This window comes from Amaranthus tricolor, chromosome 17 (assembly GCF_026212465.1).
Source record: "Amaranthus tricolor cultivar Red isolate AtriRed21 chromosome 17, ASM2621246v1, whole genome shotgun sequence".
NCBI lineage: Eukaryota > Viridiplantae > Streptophyta > Magnoliopsida > Caryophyllales > Amaranthaceae > Amaranthus > Amaranthus tricolor.
In genome coordinates this window covers 6,812,137-6,834,239 of record NC_080063.1, presented here as the reverse complement: position 1 = coordinate 6,834,239, position 22,103 = coordinate 6,812,137, and the positions used below count along the sequence as shown (strand labels likewise).

The 22,103-nt window shown below is 32.6% G+C and overlaps 1 protein-coding gene across 5 annotated transcripts; it reads right to left on the bottom strand.

Annotated features, from left to right (window-relative positions):
• Positions 1–1,050: 1,050 nt before the first annotated feature.
• Positions 1,051–18,546, bottom strand: LOC130803662 (ubiquitin carboxyl-terminal hydrolase 8-like). Of its 5 annotated transcripts, XM_057667859.1 has the most exons (13): positions 18,083–18,546; positions 17,753–17,986; positions 12,402–12,540; positions 9,165–9,224; positions 8,966–9,058; positions 7,509–7,868; positions 7,269–7,409; positions 6,686–6,856; positions 5,596–5,853; positions 3,989–4,131; positions 3,228–3,737; positions 1,588–1,861; positions 1,051–1,359 (listed from the first exon to the last, which is right to left on the bottom strand). In XM_057667859.1, exons 1-13 carry the CDS (start codon positions 18,424–18,426, stop codon positions 1,246–1,248), a joined length of 2,841 nt encoding a protein of 946 aa, XP_057523842.1. In that variant the 5' UTR covers positions 18,427–18,546; the 3' UTR covers positions 1,051–1,245. The 5 variants fall into 5 exon arrangements, with proteins under 5 accessions (XP_057523842.1, XP_057523846.1, XP_057523844.1 ...); XM_057667863.1 differs by lacking the exons at positions 17,753–17,986; positions 18,083–18,546 and adding an exon at positions 13,301–17,742 and having other exon boundaries at positions 9,165–11,580; positions 11,678–12,577; XM_057667861.1 differs by lacking the exon at positions 18,083–18,546 and having other exon boundaries at positions 9,165–12,577; positions 17,753–17,892.
• Between the last annotated feature and the right edge of the window lie 3,557 nt (positions 18,547–22,103).

Here is a 22,103-nt window from a genome sequence, read left to right as displayed (position 1 = left end):
CTTACTTTTGAAAATAGTTTGATTCTTAGTTTATTTAATTAATTTTTTTTTTTAGCTTACGTTTTACAAATTTTCACATATTATCTTTCTCCGCCCTGAATATGGGTGCATTCTAAGAGGTGGGGTAAAAATTTAAAAATATACTTTATCCCTTTTTTTTTAACTTGCATCCAAACATCTTTTTAACAATTCAATATGTTTGTCTAATCATTTATATTTAAAGTTTAGCAGTCTCTTGAGAGATCGTCTCTTTGAAAGTCTCTCGGGCCCAACCCATTAAACCTTAATGTCTGCTTACCATTTCCTTAATACCTACTTACATTATTCTTAATGACTACTAACATATACTTAATGCCAATCGAAAAAGTATTTAAAATGCCTATTTACAATATTCTTGATGCCTACCAAGAAACTTAGCCTGCTAGCCTGCTTACTATATTTTTAATGCCTACTTATCTTTAATGCTTACTTACAATATACTTAATGCCCACCGAATAAATACTTAAGTACTTGCAATATTCTAAATGCATACTTACAAAATTTTTAAAGCCTATCGAAAAATTTACTTTATATTATTTCTTTTTGGGCTAACCAATTAGAAATGATTTATCAAAGAGACCGTCTTTCATTAGAATTTGTGTTTAGATTTCATAACATTATAAAACGAGATAAATTAAATATTATAAAAATATAAGACGAGATAAAAAATTGATTCTTTTAATAGATTAGATTTCATAAAGAATATCAATGAAAGTCAACTTGTGGAAATTAACAAATTCTAGTGGCAGAACATACAAAGTCGTCTTCACATTTTTTGGATATGATATTTCTGGCCACTTATTAATTTTGAATTAGATGAGATAATTATGATTCCTGATTCCTGATTCCTGAACTTATTTCAATTCAAATCATCACATTAATTTAACCTGATTTATAATACTACTTCATAAGTTCAATTCAGCTAAGATTGATCTCGCCAATTTAAGGTTGCAGCTACCTTGTAGACATTTATATTTAAATAATAAACAAAAAAAAATTAGAAATGAGCACTAAGATTAAAGGAATTTGAATTAATCATATCAAACTTTGGACTAACTAAACCCAGTTAGATTTTGAATACAGCATTTTGAGCAGGAGCAAGTAGCGTCAAATATGACATTCCTAAGAAAGTTATATGTACACTTCTTGGTCCAAAATCTGCTACTTTTTACAAAAGAATATGCTAAAAGAAACTAACCAATACACCTATGTGCCCGAAATTCTGCGATAGAAAAGAACATAAGCAGCAGATGTCTTGACGTCCTCCTCTTTAAGCGGTTCAACTAAACTATCATTGAATTCATACCAGCTTTTACCATGCTGCATGGGAAACATCATAGTTACTTCAAATGCACAACACATTCTTCTCCATAAAAAGGAGTCGTAAATATAACATGTACGATTTTCTTCTACATAATAATTTTCTAATTAAAGACTTCTTAATTAGCAGCTACATCAAACAAATAGCGGCCAACAAACTAGTAAAGAGCAATCCAAAAGTGGAAATCGAATGAATACATGCAGTTTATTAGGAAAGAGAGCACTTACATAAATCAGAGCTGTATAGTGCCCGCTTCCCATGCTACCAAAGTGGTTACTGATGGCATACAACCTATAATGATTTAAACTTGGGTCACTGTCATGGGAAAGGAAACCTGTCAAATCAAGTTCGTCCAAGGGGAAATCCACAAATGTCTCAAGCTTGTCTCTCAAAAGTTGGCTATACGAAAATCTTTTCAGGTGAACGATCAAAATTTCAGGCAATCTCCAAAGATCTAATTTCTTGCTTGCTTGACGATGCTGCTTGCAGCTAGGGCAATACCTTGAAAATGAGCACAAAAGTTTTTCAACACATCAAACATAATCGTAATGTATGGTTGATAAAACAAGTCTTCCGCTGCTGTACTTAACCAAAAGCAAGAACTCTTAAAGCATCAGATATGAACAATGACTCAAATGCTAATTGAATAAATAAGCCTTTTATCTGCAATCAACTTATTTTGCATAAAAAGCAAAAAGGAAACAAGGAAATAATATTTGGGCATATGACCAAGAGGTTCCAGATAAAGGGATACGAACATGATATAAAAAAATTAATTTGCAGAAGCATATAGTACTCGAAAGATGATAAAAGGAAGATTTAGTTTTGGAGAACCACAAGAGAAAGATGCATCATACACCATGCCCATGCGATGGGAGAAAAGACTTGGGCCTTAATTGTCGCAGCACACTGTACTGAAGATATGACTCAAAGACAAAGCCAAACCCATTACTCTGAAATATCGGCCCTACATACTAGATTCCTTATATCCTAGAAATACCCCCTTAACCTAGAACAAAGAATTGCAAACTGATAGAGGATAAATGTCAAAAACGACTTGCTCATCTATCTTATTGATACTTTCAGGTAGAGAGAAGAGACAGGGGTCAGGGGCTCACCCTCAAGTGACCTTGGGGGTGCTATACATTCATGATTCAACGATGTTAATGCAATGAATGAAATTTTAGCGAAGGAACATCCTTCTGGGGCCCCATAAAACATTACAGGAAGTCTAAAGTAGAATTGTTAAGACATTCGACTCCCCAGCCTTTACTTTCATCCTACCACTGACTTCAATCTAAATAATGCCGGGGCTCATAAGGATAGGACTACAGGCACTGCACATATCATTCATGAAGTTTAGGTAAGATTAAGTCATATCACTTATGTTAGACTTTACTCTTCCTTCTCTCTCTTTTTTTGCCAATGACAAAATAGCTATCTATTTCTTGGTGCTTTGAATAGAAATAATGCTTGCTTTTGCTGTTTTGCATGACATCTAATTGATCGCGTCGCAAGATGTTCTTATAGAAGTTTACGTCACATCCTAAAATGCCTTCTCAACTCAAACATGCAATTATCCTATTTGTAATTCCACTGCATTGCTTAAAATCATATCTGGTGGACTAAGGCAGTTCCCACTTAACATCACAGATGATTAGCTACACATATGCTGTACTCCTACTTGTAACTATAACCTATTGCTTAACATCAAATCAGCAGATTAAAGCTGATGTATCATAAAACAAAGACATCAATCATAAACCCAACGACAGCACAAACATCTATAAATTCTTCAAATGTGACGTAACATGTATATATTTGAGTCGACAATAATAATCAATTATATGAGATAGTCTATACTAACCACATATCATCAGGTCCCAATGGTTCCTCCTTTAGAAAGCCTTCCAGGCATTTGCTCAAGGAAACTGACTCTTGAGGCTTTATAGCAGAAATTCCAGGTTCAAAGACCTCCGGCAATAAGCTGAGACGAGAAGTATCATAGCGCCTCACCATTTGTTCGGGCCAGCTAACGAGAACATGCAATTTACTCCCTGTATCAGAAAGATCGAGTGGTTTTTTCAAATTTATCCTCTGACCCTCTATACCTCGCTCATTTGTGAAGCGAAAAAGAAAATCAGAGTAGTGTTCCAATTCATCATCCGAACTCGACAAATCATCTAAATTTGAGAGTATCGTCTCCATCTTAGCAAGCTCATAATCTGAATTTCCAGTGTCATCACTACCATCTTCATCCGTATTCAAAAAAGGACGAAGCAATTTCATATAGGCATTATGAATTTGTAAACCATCAGAGATACCAGAAATCCTCGTTACCAAAGGAATGCCAAACAAACACCGAAAGCCAAGGTTCCTGAGATTACATAATTGTCAATACAAGAAAGACATAAAGCATTCAGCAGATCTTGATTAAGAACAAAAAACTACTTCCTACATTTGTTACACTTCTCACTATAAATTGGCAGTCTTAAACTCTGCTGATCCCAAGCAATTATTTCATAGGGAAATTGAATGGAAAACAAATGAGAAATTTACTTTTAAGAGGACCAGGTATAACCAAGCAAGTTGACATTGCAATTAAACAAGTCGTAACAAGAAGCATACCTTTCTTGATGCATGAAAACCACCAGTTGGCTATTCTCACTCTCTTTTGGTAAGCGGTAAGCAACAAGGCAATCATGATCCCTTATCAATGCCAATGAATCAGATGGATCTTCCAAGTACCGGAGGATGAAATGATTATATACCTTCAGAAAGAAGCGAATTTCACACAAATTAATGAATATTGTCCAGGAATGAAGAATTTTTTTTCATAATTCTGTCAAACAAAAAAGGTAAACTTATGAGAAAGCGCTTTCCCATACTACCAAACCAAAGCAATCATGATCCCTTATCAATGCCAATGAATCAGATGGATCTTCCAAGTACCGGAGGATGAAATGATTATATACCTTCAGAAAGAAGCGAATTTCACACAAATTAATGAATATTGTCCAGGAATGAAGAATTTTTTTTCATAATTCTGTCAAACAAAAAAGGTAAACTTATGAGAAAGCGCTTTCCCATACTACCAAACCAAAGCTCCTTTTGCTCATTAGATAGTACCATAGCTCCACTTAATCTAGCAGAGTCCTAACATCCCACCACTCGTCTCTGGAAATACTCAATATCCAGAATAATGCATAAGATATAAGATCACAAAATGAAAAGAACTTTGAGTTTTTGTAAAATATTCCCTCACATTCAAATGAAAAGAATGGAGCTTGAAGAAGTTCGATAATTTAAAGAACAAAAAAAAGTTCACTCAAGAACCTTCTTTCATTTCTTTCTCCAAGTAACCATCAAAAGTAAACAAAAGTTCATATCAGAAGTAGAATGAAAAGAATTAGCCCAAAAGAACTTCAATATACTAAAATATATTCACTAATGATAAAAATGTGCCAGCTCAAGAAACTTGTTTTATGGATTGAAAGTTGGACAGGAAAACTGATGGGGGGAGGGTGAGATACATTAAGATGTAAACGGACTAATATTTGGGATTTTAAAATGCAATGTGCTTTCAGTTGTGTTAGAAGTGCAAAATTTTAGCTTAGACTCCCCTAAACAAAAAACTTTACAATTTCAAGTCCCAATGCCTGAAAAACCCTAACTCCAGACCTCATAATGACATAACCAACAAAAGAACAAATTCATCCTGAACATCAAAATAATCATGACCACACAAATACTAGAATACGAGATACACGTCATTTTCTACCTGAACTCAGAGATCGCAATGCATCATACAGTAACATAAAATGATATACGTCAATGAGTAACACTTGAACAAAGTATGAAATAGACAAAAATAAGTCTGGCATCAGATACTAACAACAACAAACTAAGCATCAAATTCCGACAAAATGAAAGCTAGAATCACCTCTCTAAGAAAAAATGTGGCAGTCATACGATAACCAAATTCAAGTCTCACACCCATATCAAAAACTTAAACCAAAATTTACAAAATAAAAAACAGAAGCAAATATCAAAATGAAAAGTTACCAGAGAAAGCAGCAGCCCCTAAAGAATAGACTTTTGAAATTAACACAGTAAATTAGGATAACAGGAATAGCAAATACCACATCACCATTGACTGATCAAACATGATCAAAACCTCAATATATAGCTATATAAGTTCAATGCTAAAAAAAGGATCAAACTGTACGATATACCTCAGCTACAAATAGGGTCTCATCATCCTGCAATGAACAGGCTGTACTTAAGGCTTGAATAAGATCCTTGCACCTTCCACATTTAGGCACTGTTACAGTAAGTTGTGATGGTGGCATACTTCCATCCGTGCTCAAAAGAGTAACAGTCATTGTTCGCATAGTCGTTGAAGGCAAGGGGAGAGACAAGTACATGAATGGATCAAATGTTACCGAGACCCTTCTGCAGACAGGACAAACCAGCTTTGATCGAAATTGACCCTGGAAAAAAACAGCACCCCAGAAAATTTAGTAAAGATGCCCCAAAGGACAAACAGTTCTTCTCCAGTTTCACAACAGAAGCTTCACAAATGACAGAAAAAAAAGATCAGTATGATTATTAAAAAGTATGTCCATCAATGGGGCCAAAGATTTATAGTTCTTTGATTTCGGATTATAATGGAATAAAGTAAAATGACTCATTAAATCATATGCACTTCTTATTTATGTAAAGTTGCATATAATGTTTGCTACCCAAGGTCAATCAAAAACGTCATCTTTGTTTGTTTTATCATTAACAAGAGTAAGGTTGCGTACGCTTGACCCTCCCATACCCCACCCTAAGTGGAAGCTACTTAATGGCATTGGGGTGATGGAATATTGTTTAATTATTAAAAGGTCCACAAAACATTCCTTTCACCCTTAACCTACATATTTTTTTTAGAAATAACAGATAACTATGCACAATCTCAACATAATCAACGGAAATACTTTCTGAGCTTCGGGCAGAAAAAAATCTTTTAATCACCTATGTTCACCACAAAATTATATTGCTTTAATTTAACATACACAAAAGGCAGACTGTGGGCTCCACTTCTATGATTTCCCTATTACTAAATATGCCTGCTGTATTTGCATCCTGTTTCACACTTGCTCGGGGTTTTTCTGATAGTATCAGTATAACTTGAGCCAGGTAAATCTAAATTCCAAAACTGGAAATATATCCTAAGAAACATCTAAAAGAATACTAAAATATCATAAGAGAATAAATAGTACGACAATTATAAGAGAATTTTCAACGAGTAAAGCCAAGATCAGGAGTTACTAGACTCACATGGCACAGATCAACTATTATGGAGTCATTACGTGCTAAGTGAATCTGCCAATATTCATCAGCCATCTGTTGATCTGGAATACCCTCTGTATAACCAATCTGAGTATATAGTTTGTGTTTCACGCGATTCAAGTCTTCATGAAGTCCATTCAACAGAAAAGCCAGAAATTCCTGAGTTCAGAAAAAGTCAGTTCCTGTGATAGTGTAAAAAACCAAGGCACATTAAAACAATAAAATATACTGTTGTTTAATTAACTCCACCTAAAAGAAATTCCTTAAACTACAGAATACAGATAAGCATGCTTGGTTTTACTTTTACCAGTAAAACCACTAAAAGTACAAAAATTCTTTCCCCTTGTTAGGTTCTGTTCTCAAGTTTTATTTAAAATAAATAATCTCTACCACACACATAGCAGTAAAGATTTACGCACGGCTAAAAGGAAGGGGGTCCAAAACTTCCTAAAAAATGGAAAGCAAATGCAATTGAAAAAGTTGAATGAAATAGCAGAAATATTGACCTAATTTGACCTTTTTCAAATGCTCCTTTCATAAAATTCGCCAAAACCAAAATAAATCAACTTACCTGGGAATCATGTTGGTTATAACCATAAAATTGTGGAGCAAAGCCCTCCAGAGTGGATTTAAACAATGTTGGAACAACAGCCATTCCACCAGGAGCCCACAGCCTTCGTAACAAATCGCCAAAAGCCAAAGCGAGTTTACCCTGATAAAATGAACATAATATTTAAGAAACTTAGGAAGAGAGGAATATGGAGGATTCAGAATGACAAAAGCCATGTAGGACCAGAACAAAACCACTCACATTCACACCTAAAGGATTTTCATAATTTATTTCTCTCTTGAAATCTCCAAGGAAATAATCAATAAGCTTCGGAGTATGAGCTAAGCACTGAATTGCACTGTTCATAAAGCAAGTGTTCCCTAGATTTTGAAGTCCAGTCAAACCCAGCACTTCAGTTTCTCCATATCTTCTAGAGCTTGATTGTGGCCCAAGAAATGGTTCGGAAGAGCTCTGACTTTCAACAGTATCATTCATATGAATGGATAAATTGCTATCTGAATGTCTGCTTCTGAATGTTCCATTCATTGCAGTTTCAGGTTTTCTTGCTACTGTGTCTTTGTCCATATTCGGCAACCCATAAACTTGTAATTCAAGAAGAGCCTACAGCAAAGTATACTACATGAGATGAGATGATAACTGCTTCCATGTTTCTAAGAATGTAATCTAGCAAACCTCATACAGAATCAATTCCATTAAAAGAAAAAAGAAACAGAATTGATTTTCATGCCACAGTAGTTCAGGTGACTGTTCTGCAAAACACGTCAACCATTTCTAGTACCGTGCCAGCACTATGATACTTAAACTTGAATAAAGGTGTTGGCCTCGGGTATGGATCTAATAATCAGACATGGGAAACCTAGATTCAGGGACACAGGGACACCAATAACAAATGTACACATTTGAAATTTAAACTCAGGGACACGGCAATTGATTGAAAAAAAAAACATTAGCTACTATTTTTAATTTTTTTTAACTATCTAGAATTATTTTTGAAAACTCTAAAGCACTGTTACTCCAAAACTCTTCTCATCCTAATGTCAGTTTTCAACTTTTTTAGGCTGTAATATTGCATGTTCTATCCTCCATGAGTTTGAGTAACATAGCTCAAAAGAGAAAAGATAAGGGAAAAAGTACTTCACAGCAATTAACTTAGCATCCTCGCTTTTTCTCTCTCTTTACAAAAGAATTTCACATTGTTGTTGAGGTTGGTTTTTGAAATTAACAGATTTCTTAATAATGAGAAAGGAAGCTTCTGTTTTCCCAAACTGTTTTAATGATTTGATGATTAAAACATCTCTCTCCATCTGAACCATGCAAGAACACCAGCAGCCAGAAATATTCTGGTAACTTGCATCACTCTGGTAACCATGAGCAAAACTTTTTAGTCTCCTTATGCTTGATTTGATGATTTAATTACCAGATTTCAGGTATCAAAATACTAAAGCAATTATTATCCTCTTGATTTGTGTCATTTCTGTTTCCTCCCCAGGGCACTGAGATCCATATGTATTCATTACCACCAAGCCCTAGTATCACAGTGCCAAAATACGGAAAAAAAGAAGAAAAAAAGATAGATTTGGAAGACTTTAGAAGGTACAAATAACCTATTAAGAGAATTGGAATCCAAACACCATCAGTGTAATATTTATCATCATATTCATCAACATAACAGTAGCATCAGTGTAACAAGAAATAACCTCTTCAGTGGCTTGGCCAAGACAGTCATTTGGACAATTTTCACCGTCTCCAACAAACTGTGTCATCTGACCAGAGAAGTCCCAAATATAAACCTATACCATTATATATAGTTAGAATATTGTTCAGCACCATATGTTGCAATAAGCATTTTTGTAAAGATTCTCCAGAGATGTCTCCAACAAAATTATTCTAGCATACCGAGTTGGACTGCACATCAAATATTTGATAGGCTCTTTTATAATGCTGCATTGGGTTATCCTGTAAAGAGGAATGATTCTCCATTAGGAAAAATCAAAGATACATAACGGGACTTTATATACTGTTTATCTGTCCTTACAATGGACTAGGCATATACAATACACACCTGTTCACCACAAATCCAGAATTTAATAGAAAATTAACAAACTTAAATAACTGAACATCTGAACCAGAACAAACTTTCATTTATGAGAAACGGTAGGGAGGAAACCTGAATTGAATTGAGCTAAATTACAGATTACTAAACTTAGAAGCAACTTGAACTTGTTAGAGTTTGACTAAACATATAGCACAAGGACAACATGCAAGTGAAGGATTATCAATTCAAAAATGCTGCCATCTAGCTAAATACCTAATGGCTACAAGCTTCACCAACCTTTAGTACAAAGATTTTCAGTGAAGGCGTGAAGCACATTCTTCAAGGACCAACCACAAAACATATATAAACTTAATTAACAAATAATTAACTCTAGGACACTCAATGGTTTGTTCGTATTGCCTAACAATATTCCAAAAAGTACTCAATGCCTCAAACATATGGCATTTAGGCTCTTATTCTTAGCTGGTTCTGTAGATTCATTTTTCAGGTAGACCATGCCAAAGGCTATCACCATCCCCCTTAGCTAGAACATTACATGATACGAGGTTATTATCAGGATCCTGTTTGCAGAGAAATTTAGGATGATGATGACAGTTTTTAAAAACATGCTAATCATTCAAATAGACTTTAGTTAATACCTTATTCTTCTTCTCATTTCATGTTAATTGTAATGCATAGAAGATGAATGAAACTATATTTTCCAGTAGACTTGCTGGATAAAAGACTTCCACAATGCTAATGACATTTTCTAAATTCAAAGATCTATCCCCATTTGGCATTATCTCTTCACTTCATTAAAAAAAAATATGGAGTTCAATAGTTCAGCGGAGCAGCTTCAGGCGCAATTCATCATACATGACAATAATTGTTGCAATTCGATTCCAAGGCATATAGATTGATTTCTCGGCTTATCGCTTAGGTGAATTCAATCAAGCGAATACAACCCATAGTAACCAGAAACCAGAAACTTCACACCGAATCCTGTTTTGGAACCTTTGTTTCCGAAACTTTGGATTAACATTACCAAAACTACATCCCCCAAATGTTTTTTTTTCAAGTGCAAAACCATATATGATACCAAAAGTAGTTGGTTCCTTACACGGTATCAGATGTCGTCCGGATTCAAAACCCCTCGTTTAAAGTGAAATATTTAGCACCAAGTATGAAGAGGGCCTGTGCTGCAATCACACTTCTAGCCCAAAAGACTCTCGCATGAGGAGGCGTATTAGAGTATAAAACATATCCTGGGACCTCAACCATCAGCTTAAGCTTTTAGTTGAGTTGGTTCCTTGACAACCAAAGCCTTCTTTTCTTTTCATCTTTCCTCTTCTTTTCCCTTAATAGTCATTTTCTTTTGTTACCTTTTTTTAGTCATTTAATTTTTTGTTGTAAAACAAAATTGTTTTACGTTTCGAAAACTTTAAATTAGCGTTTCTCGTTTCCCTTTTTGTTATCGTATTGGAAGGATATCAAAAACTCACAAATGTGGCGCGTTCATAGCATATCTTGGCTCACTAATAATTTTGCTTCTAAATATTATTATCAGTAATGGCCCTATTGTGACTTGTGAGTGCTTCAACAATTGTTGCAGGTTTCGAATGGCACCATTTGACAAGAGTCAAACAAGTGGCAATCCACATAGGTCGAATGGGGGAGTCAAATAATACATGGCTTTATGCTTCACCTCCCAAGCCTAGATGTAATTTCAAAAATGGAAGGATTTCTATGTCTCTGTATGTGTTTGTCAAATGAGAAAAGATTGTTAGGTTTAACGGATAATGGGGAAAAGTAAATACTTGGATCTAAGCTAAAATTGACATCTTAGAGCGTTAGAACTCTTTCAAGGAAGCTTAAAAATGGTAAATCTTATCAAAAATGTGAGAACATTATTTAATGCAATAGACAAAGTGAATAAGTGGAGAGGCCACGGCATTGATAAAATAAAGAAAAATATGAAAATTGCGGTATTCACAGTAAGATTAGAAATGAAACAAAGTTCTTATTATGATATTGATGATAAGATACCAAGTGTACATGTGCACTAAGTGGGCTCACTTAGATGAAGCACTAGAAAGAAAGATTTGCAAGGACTTAGATAGTGCGATGCAAAGTATCCCTTCTAAACAAAGGACCAAATGAGATAACAGGACCAGATAATAGAGAAGACGAATGGAGCATGTCGTTTGCTAATAACATCGCATGAGTGGACGAAACTAGATATAGGTCAATGCCAAGCTAGAGATGTGGAGGCGGGCCCTAGATAAAAAAGAGTTTAAATGAGTCAAAGTAAAAAGTAAATGAAGTGGAGTATCATTTTGGAACAAATATAATTTTTCATAGCCAATGATCTCACATTCATATGTGTCTGTTCATGTAGTTGACAGCCAGACCCCTTGTGTTAGGATTAAGGCATTGGCATCATCGTTGTATGACCCCCCCTAAAACAAACATGGGCAGTCTTGAAAGCAGAGCTTAATTTTAACCACTGAACTAAAAACTATAAGCTGTGAACTTGCTTCTTCGTCAAAAACTTCAAGTCAATCTTCTACAACGATACAAGGTAATCATTAGAATTGAGGATTATGGAACAACGTGCATGAAATTTTTTTAAAATCAAAATAGCAGATACCTAATCGAGCTCGTTTATTAACCTGTCTTTAAGAAACTATTTTGTATTTTTTATTGTATTCAAATGGAAAAGGAATATTCAAAGTGTTTTTAGATCTACAGAAATCAATAATAATACCCAAAGCTTTTGAGAAAATTGCTATAATGTGAAACTTATTTGTCCACAAGCACACATTATCAATTAAATTTTAGTGTTCAGGCAGTGAAGACTAAAACAAAAAGATGCAGAACATATACAGTCATGCAAATGAAACATATCCCAATATATACTCTCAGTTTAGCCAAAGTACTGAATGCAGGAAAATAATTGGGCAAAGCTCTTATATTGGTCTGCTGCATCTTTTTTAGTGGTTTTTTGAGTGGCTCTACAAATTTACAACAGATAAAGAAGGTGCTACAAGACAGCAGAAATCTCAGATATCCTTTTAAAGAAGGGAAGGCAAGCTCACCATCAGTGATATTTTCACAGCCAGAGAATTGGTCTGCTGCTTTAAAGAAAGCCTTATTAGAATAGGGTAAACATCCTTATTTTCTTCTGAAGCCGAAGAACATCCCACATCCTTAAATCTTGTGCAATAATCACTATGCCTGTAGGAACAAGCAAGACGTCTTCATGCTCAAGACACTGAATGAACGTGTTTCATGTTAAAAACCATTAGTAATGACGTTTCCGCCAAAAAGCATAGATCTAGCATAACATTGAAAAAGGTAAATGAATCTAAAGCAGGTCCAAAAGATGGAAAATAACTTTTTGAGTTATGACAAACAGAAGCAAAGTTTTGGATAACGTTATAAAAAATTAGCCTATACAGCAATCAATTTTTATCCAATGGGATAAATATGTTGACTCTTTGAAAGTACCAAGAAATAGCTACAGAACGTATGTTACTCAGGCTCCTACTCCTAAATATAATATTTGAACCCAGTAGCAAGTAGCAACAAATTATGATCTAGTAAAGCCACAAATTGGTTCATCTATTCAAGACAATTTTACATGGACTAGGAAACAAGGATTTGAACCACAACAGGAAGCAATGTGAGAGGGTGATAGAAAACCTAAGAATATGCGCAAGTGTTTTTGAAAACCTATTTCGTCTTATGTAAGAGTGATGAATGATCTACTAAACCTTTGTTACCCAAATTGTTCATTATACCTTGAATACCCATGAAGAAGATTAGAGCACTAACAGACATAGCCCTGTAGTCAAAGATGAATTTCCAAGTCCGGGAAACAAAAATGTAAGCTATTTATTTGATGCACCAACAAATAGAGTATTACAAGGTTTAAAAAAGGATTTTCTTATGATTAAAAGAATTTATAGATATGAAAATGGCTTAAGACAATTACCCAGCGAAGAACTATGAGGGTTATAAAACGGAAGGTATGCCACTTATGTACATCAGCATAGTCCAAGGCGTAAACATGAAAGCAAAAATCAATGTTAGTCATTAGGACATGTAAATAAGCATCAAATATTATTTCTCAATCACGATTAGTCTACATCATGATTCTGCTTTGATTCCTTCTTGTACGCCAATCCTAGAAGTGATAACATGAACTATTCAGAAAATTGTTTTATTGAGCAAGTTATTCGCCAATGACATTGTATTAAAGGATGAAACTAGAGCTTAAGTTAGTGCTAAGTTAGAGATGTAGAACCAGGCACCAGAACCAAAAAGTTTTAAAACAATCAAAGAGTTTATGGTATACGGTTTTGGCACAAATGATCATAATAGATGTATTGCATAATTAGATACAAAGAAAATCCTTCCAACTACATGCTTCAAGTATCGTGAATCAAATTTTCATAAACAAAGATATTAATCAAGATACAAAGCATAGGATTTAGTGTCATGAATGCGCATAGATCAAACGGTGAGCTATGAGCCAATGATTGGAATGCTATGCAATCCGAGTTTGCCACTGAGGTTTAATTTAAATATTTAGCAGAATGCTAATAAACTAGCATTACGAAGTTCTTTTTCTTTCTTGTTAACAAATAGGAAATGTTGGATCCAATTCGAATATTAATATTCTAGGGATTCCCACATAAAATTTCAATAAAGGAACCTAACGAAATTATTGTAAAAAGACAAGGGTAGCTAAGAACCATATATAAAAATTTATGGGTGGACATACTCATTGTTAATAAAATCCCAAATTTGATCAGCTATCCTATGGTTTTTCAACCAATTCGTAAGTAGGTTCGAAATGTTGCTAGAATCTTAGTATCCCAATTTGAATAAAATTTTGAGTGGTAGGACCAGGACAAATACCTACGATCTGATTCCAGCAAAACTAATCTCAATTATACTTATTATTCTTATTAACCTTCTTTTACTCATTTCTTTCACGTTAAACATTTTGTAAATACAACTAAAATAAATGAAATTCTTTATTGATAAGGAGTTTTGATTCATATTAAAATGTTTCTCCACCACATTCCTTAAAAATGAAGTTAAAGAAGTTTTATCTCACAGTTATATACTTTAAATATGAACAATAATGAGTAATCACTAGTATTTTTTTAATGGATTAATTATAAATTTGTACATGAAATGTTTTTTAAATTCCAAGTTTTTTTTAACGAGATTGAAAAAACTCTACACTCTAGTGTAAAGTGTGAAGTTGGCATTCTTACATGAGAGCATTTGATGTTTATTATTCTAGTGGGACATGCTTTAACATTTTTTAACATATAAAGTTGAAGATGAATTGTTTTTAACATTCCAAATTTTATTAACTGTAGATATATAATGGCATCATCATTGGGGCATGCTAAAATGAAAAATGGGACAAAATAAGTTGCGCAGAAAATGCCATGTTTATTTTATGTTGAGTATTTTCAAAATTGTATATGTTTATTAATTTTAGTATATAGTATTAACTCATACACAATGACTAAACTTGTAATGGATATAACTTGCTCTGCAAACTTCTATTCTAATTAATTAAAAGGTCATGAAATGAAATTATGTTTATCAATATATTAATTAGAAGAAAATTTACTTTTAAAAATCTCACTTTCAGATGGTTCTCTTTTAATAATCCTACCTTTTGATTATTTTTGAAAAATCCGACCTTTACCGTCAATTTACTTTTCAAGATCTTCCTTGGAACCCTTACTCGCTGTATTCGGTTTCCTCTTTTTAAAAAAAATAGTAATGACACATGTCAGGCTATCATTAGTTATTCTATTATACTTTTGTAAAAAATAAAAGAAAAAAAAACATAAATGATACGATCCATCTCCCTTACCTCTTTGCCACCCTCTCTAATCAACACTACCAACATACCCCCACCAAGCTGCGCCGCCAACACCACCACCTATATCAACATTCACCACCGTCAAATTACACCTACGCGCCTTCATCAGGGTTCAGGGAAAGGAATTTTCAGGGGACAGGTGGGTTTCTAGGGACAAGGGTCGGTAGGGTATAAGTAATTTGCATTATTGAGTGTGTACAGGTGACACTTTGATGGAACTTCGCTGCTTTTTAGTATCAGTAGCAAATATTCCATGCCCCCATTAATGTGATTAATGACACTACCGTAATTTTAGGAATTTGAAATTCTTCAAGATGAGGTGAATCCAATGGTGTCTGTGATGAAAGGGTAGAAAGCTTCATAGGATTCATATGCAGTATCAACATTTTCAAAAACTTAAATGGAATATCTGGTGAAGTGAATGAATCATGGATAGTGGACCTTCGTTAATTTGGGCCATTTACTAGTTTCAATGTTTTTTCTTTGGATGATATGTTGTTGTCATAAGCTACCAATCAATTGGGTAAAGGTGGTGTCAGAACTGTTGAGGAAAGGGTTTTAGGATCCCGGAGGTTGTTCAGGTGTGGGTGGTTGCTGATAGGAGTTTTCAGGGGATAGGTGGTGCGAAGGTGGAGGGAGGGCGATGATGCGGTGGTGGAAAGTTTAGAAGGAAGGTTGGGTTACTTATCTTTTTCTTTCTCTTTTTTCCTTTTTTCTTTAATTTTAATCACCTTTTTCAGTTTCTTTTAAAATGAAAAAACTCAAAAGTAACCCAAAGAACCGATTACAAGTCATTTAGATCTTTAGAAGAAAATTGAGGGTAAAGATCGGAGTTTTCAAAAATAATAGAAAGGTGGGATTTTTAAAAGTAAATTGTCTGATTAAAAACGATCAATGGTAATTGAACTTCCATCAATGTAGAACTATAAAAAATGGTTATGATTTATATATTAAGAGTTATAACATGGACTTAGATTTATCATATTTGTTGCTATTGGTTGTGCATTGTCTTTCTTTTAGATTCAACTTTATGATTTATAATTGGAAAAATTGCACAAAATAATCCAACCTTTGTATGATTTCCTTACAATAATCTCAAGTGTTTAATTAACCATGAATAATCTCATCTATTGATACTTGTTTCCAGTGGCATCCTAGTAGCTTTCTGGCTGGAGCAGGTCAGTTTTTGATTGTTACTTTGTTCTTCATTTATATAATCTTCTTCACATGATTTTTCTTCATTAAAATCAGTTTACATTGTTCTTCAACTTCAAAAACCATTTTTTTCTCTCATTTACCTTCTTCTTACTCCATTAAAATAAGTTTTTAGTTCCTTTAGATATCTACATCATCAACTTGTCTTCATCCTCAATGTTGTTAGTAGTGCTAGAAGTTGGTATATGATAATCTATGGAAACTGTAAAATTTGTTTGAAGGTACTACAGTACTGCAAAACTCTGAAGATTAAATGTCCAGATATATTGCCTTTGAAAAGTGGGTTAACTAAAGTTTCTAATACTCTCGATTGATTTTCAACTACTCTATCCCATTTTCAGCTCCATTTGATTATTACTGCCATTTCTCCACTTTCTCTCTACTAACCACTTCATCTACACATTTTGTACTCTTGATTATTACTCTTTTTTTCTTTGTGTGTGCAAAAGTATCAAATTTACACTACTTGCTCACACTTATGTTTTTCTATCTCTCGCACTTCAATGAACCAGGCAAATAGAAAGTCTTCAATTTTGCTTTTTCAAAATCAAAAAATGGCGTGAATTGATGATGGGTGGAGTGAATGGCGAAGACAAAGGTTGGTTAATGAATGGAGTTAGTAATGAAAGAGGAGGGAGATGAAGTATTAGGTGAGAGAGACTAAATGTTATTTAATAAAGTAAAAATAGATAGAATTATTCATGGTTAATCAATAATTAAGATTATTATATGGAAATCAGACAAAGGAAGGATTATTCTGGGCAATTTTTTCTTTATAATTTATGTACTTGAATTTGATGATCCAAAAATTGGATTAAGAGCTTTTACATAATAATGCTTTTATTTTTGTAAGATTAGATCAAATTTCGTTCTGTTTCTGTTTCTGGTATCAGATAGAATTTCATTCCGTGCCACATTAATTTGGATGTCATGAGCATTTTCCAATACTTTTAATCCAATTTATTCTAATTTAGGCACGCAATACTGCTAGATCAAATATAAAGCCTCGTTCTGTAGAAATGAGAATTTTGTTGTCAAGAAAGCATCTAAAAGAATCATTCCATAGTATAATGCCATCTACAAACTCTGAATTTTACACCTAAGTAGTTAAACAGTGGATACATTCATACATCTCTCAATAGATTGTCCATTCAAAGGCATCGATCAAGTATGCTATAGACTCAAAAAAAAGGCACAAAACACGAAGAACATACGCAAGAAATTCAGAAGCATAGTCAAAATGAAACTCGGAAACAGGAAACTGAAGCATGCAACGATAACCTATATAAAGTAACAACTAAAGGACAAGAAGGTCACCATTTAAGAGCTTTAAACCACATGCATTCCGAAATCAACGCATACTGTGGACCAGAGAACCCCTCATCCTTATCACCATCGTTACCATCATCATCACCATTTACTTTCCTCTTTAAACTGAAAACAATTTCATCGGCAGAATCAAATTCCTTCTCATTCACATCATCAGTTGACGCCGCATACAAAACACCTTTACTTTCACGAAAGCACTCCTTCCTCGCATCATTCCACCAGCTGCAATCACAATTAAAATTCCACATCATCCAATTACGAAAATCAACACAAAAGAAACAAAAAAAAAACACGAAAATTTTGAAAAAAGAAAAGTACTGGTAAGAAACGAGAAAGTTATTATCATTGCTGGAAGACAGAGAAGAAGAAAAGGAAGAATCAAGACAAAGAAGACGCCTGTTATGAGGAAAGAGAGAATCATCATGGCTATTCTCATCATGATAAACAGCAAGAAAGTCACTGGGATCGAAGTGGTCTTTCATGGCGGAAGAGAGAGAAAAAATTAGGGGTTTGAAAAGGAAAGAGAGGAGAGAGAAAGGCCTGAGAAAGAAGAGAGCGAAAATAAAAAATAAAAAAAAAAAAAAAGAAGAAAGAATGGAGGTTTTAAGTTTGAACAATGGTGGGTGTGATTGAGTTGAAGACGAACAGGAGGAAGATGGCATGAACCGCAAAATGGAATTTAATTTTCGTGTGTAGAGATTTTGATTTGATCAGGTTTGGAGAGTAAAATCGTGAAATAACAATGTTTGCTTTGGTGTATACTTCTTCCGTTTTAGAATAGATGCAACATTATAAGTATTTTCTTCATTTATTCTTCACTATTATAATTTGTATTTAGTTCTGAATTTATTAAATAAAATATAACTAGGTGAAATTTTATTTGATTTGGTTATATCAAATATTAAATTAGTTATTTATTTTTTTAGATTGAAAATATTATAGAATCAAATTTAAAAGACTCGTTAGATTTTTCTTATATTTACTCTATTCGTCTTTTTTTACCTTTCCATTCAAAATTTGAAAATACATAAGACAAGTAATTACTATGTATTAGATAGGAGTATTATTAAAGATGAATAAAATAATGTAAAAATTAAATAATTTATGGATTTAAGACATAAAATAAAAGTAACTACATTAATCTCAAAAAAAAGTAACTACATTAAAAAAATTAGAATGTTAGTTATTTTTTTCAACTACTCTTATGAGAGATCGTTTCTTAAAAAGACAAAATCAAAACAATAAGCCCACATTCTTATTTTATCTTTAGTTTGTATAGTTGGGCTAGTTAGTCCATATATCTAAATTCTAATGTGTCTCTTAGAGAGACCGTCTCTCATAACAATTTGTATAATTTTCCTAGATCATGAATGTAAGTGAAATTATGTTAAATTCAATTAGTTCCGAAGAAAGTATAATTTTAATACTCATTTCGTTTCAATGTTATTTTTATTTATTTTTGACATGATTCAATAATCATTTTAAGTTTGAACTTTATATTTTATTAATATTAGCTTTTAATAATTTTATTTTATCATGTTCAATTAAAGATATTAATAATTATAATGATAACATAATATAGATATTAACAATTATAATGATAAAATAATATATTTCATAAATTTTAAATTATTTAGTACATAGATATAGACATTAAGATGTAGTTTAAAAATAATTAAATAAACAAATGTCATGTTTTTTAAAAACTAAATATTAGACCACCTCATAATAAACTTTCTCACGTCTTAATTATTTTGGAGTATAAAGTTTATAAGAAGTATCACTTGTGTGTGAGTGGGTATGAGATACTAATGGAGGAATCTAGATGGTTGGAATCTAAAGTTCACAACACGTGGCCTTTTTTTTTGCATCCCAAATTTCAGGCAAATAACCCAATTGGGCTTTTTGTTTAGAATGGTGTGAGCTTAACTTTTTAAAAATTGTATATTGTAATTCTGAACTTAAGGTTTTTTTATGTGCACAAAAATTTGGAGGAGACGATTTTATTATGAGACCATCAATATAAATCGGTCTAATTCACACGTGTAATAATATTTTAATTTTCTAGACATTTATCAATTTTGACCTTAAAGGTATCAGTTTTGAAAATTGATACCTTTAAGATCAAAATTGATACATTTAATATCAAAATTGAAAAATGTCCAGGTTGTTACACGCGCAAATTGGGCCGTCCATTGACGGTCTCATTATGAGGTCGTCTCGTCCAAAACCGGTTGTTTTATGTGGTATATAAACTTTTTTAATTCATGTCGTGAATACTCTAACTGACTACATATTTTGAAATACAGTCGAAATAAGTACTTTATTGTACCAAAAATATAACATTTTGTCTACTACATGAAAAATGTAGAAGCTGAAGGTCATCATGCGGATTTTTTAAAAACATTGTGAAAAAGCCAAAAACTCAGGGTCACCACATTAAATCTTCTTATTTTTTAAAAGATTGAATGAAATAAACTTTTTTTAAAAAAATGGTTCTCAAAATAAACTTTAGAACATTTTAATTCCCAAAATAAGAGTTTTTGTGTTCAAGCCTAAGGTAATGTTTATTCACTGTAAGTAACAACGAACAAAAGAGATACTACTTCACAGCATTTGAAAGGCAAAAAGAATTACATGCTTGTTCGCTGTTATCAAGAGCGAACAAACATGTTTTATTTTTTGTCTCCTCAAACGCTATGACATTGTCTACCTTTTGTTTGCTGTTAGTAATAACGAACAAATAATTTTGACTTTTTTGACAAGTTTTTTTGTTCGCTGTTAGTAACAACGAACATATACCTGACCTCAGTTTTGGCATAAAGAAGCTTATTTGCAAATTAAAATTTCCCAAAACTTATTTTGAGATTTATTTTTAAAATAAGTAAATCCCAAAATAATTTTATTTTTTTTAAAAAATTTTCTTTATTTATCAAGGACCGATTGTGATAACAAAACTTTAGCAAGTATGACTCCGTCTCATCACGAGACAATCCTATATAATTAGCACATTTCTCTAATTGATCACTTTAAGATTGTAAGTGATCACTTTAAAATAAGTGTACATTGGGTTAACCAAATAAAGATGGTCTCATATTTGATATTTAGTGCAAAGACTTTAAACTTTTTTTATATCAAGTCTTGCATGAGATGAACTCATATTATTAACTTATTACTTTTAAGATTTTAAGTGATTACTTTAAGATTATAATTGATCATTTTAAAATTAAATATGTTTTATTATAGTGTTATAGTGAACACTTATTAGTAATCAATTTAAAATTGTAAGTCATCACTTTAAGATTTTAAAAAAGTACTATAACGTTTAAATAGAGCTCTTTAAGATTATATTGTGATTGTACATATTTAAGTATTTGTTGCAATGTTGGGCTGATGTGTGTTAAGAATTGTTTTTTTTTTTTTTTTTGGTTTTTTTTCCTTCATTAGATTTGTTGCAAGTAGCTAAGCATTGAGTCTTTTGCATTGATAATGAAGATAGAAACAAAACATTGAAGTAAGGAAAAGAATAAGCAAAGAAGTATTTTGTTATGATTGTAACGTTGGTTTTGATGGGTATTAAGGGGGGAATTTACCAATAACCATAATGTAATTGAAGAGAGAATGACTTTTTAATTAAAATGAATGATTGTTAAATTAGTCAATTTGTTGTAAAAAGGATCCCTTATAAATTTAAACTAGTTAATTATGTATATTTGTAAAATTTAAAATAAGAATATGAATAATTTAATTTTAAAATTTCACCTTTAGATGGTTCTCAATTAAAAAATTTCATCTTTAGTTTTTTTTATTTGAAAAATCTCACCCTTTTTTTTTCGTTTTCTTTTTAATGACTAGGTGGTTTTGTCAACCTCAAGTATTTATTTTTTCTAAATAAGGAAACGTCATGTGTCCTTTTATGATTTGTTAACTTTATTATTTCAAAAAGAAAAAAACAAAACCCTAACACCCCCTCTCCTCCCCTACAAACCTCACAGTCGTCCAACAATTACCACCTTTATCACTAGGGATGCTCAAAATCGGATATTGAATCGATTTGATCTGAAAATTCGATTTTTTGGATAGTGAAAATCATGATGCAGTTCAGGTCCGAATAAATCGAATATTCGGAATTCGACTATCCAATTTAATCTGAATCTTATACTGGATCCGATTTTAAAATTTTTATTTTTTTTGGCTATTTAAAACAAATTTTACGTTTTTATACATTAATATTTAAGCTCTGTTTGCTTTCTTTCTTTAATCAACCTTAGTTTTAAAATTTTGGATACAAATAATTTTAGAAATATGATTAGATTTTCAAAAGTCAAAATTAATTAAC

Bases quoted from the DNA above. Each gene is read 5' to 3' on its own strand.
- LOC130803662 (XM_057667859.1), bottom strand. From the start codon at position 18,426: ATGCCATCTTCCTCCTGTTCGTCTTCAACTCAATCACACCCACCATTG. The intron at 5,854-6,685 runs GTGAGTCTAGTA...GTTTTTTTCCAG, and splicing joins TAATAGTTGATCTGTGCCAT to GGTCAATTTCGATCAAAGCT. The intron at 3,738-3,988 runs GTATGCTTCTTG...ATGTAATCTCAG, and splicing joins GTTTTCATGCATCAAGAAAG to GAACCTTGGCTTTCGGTGTT.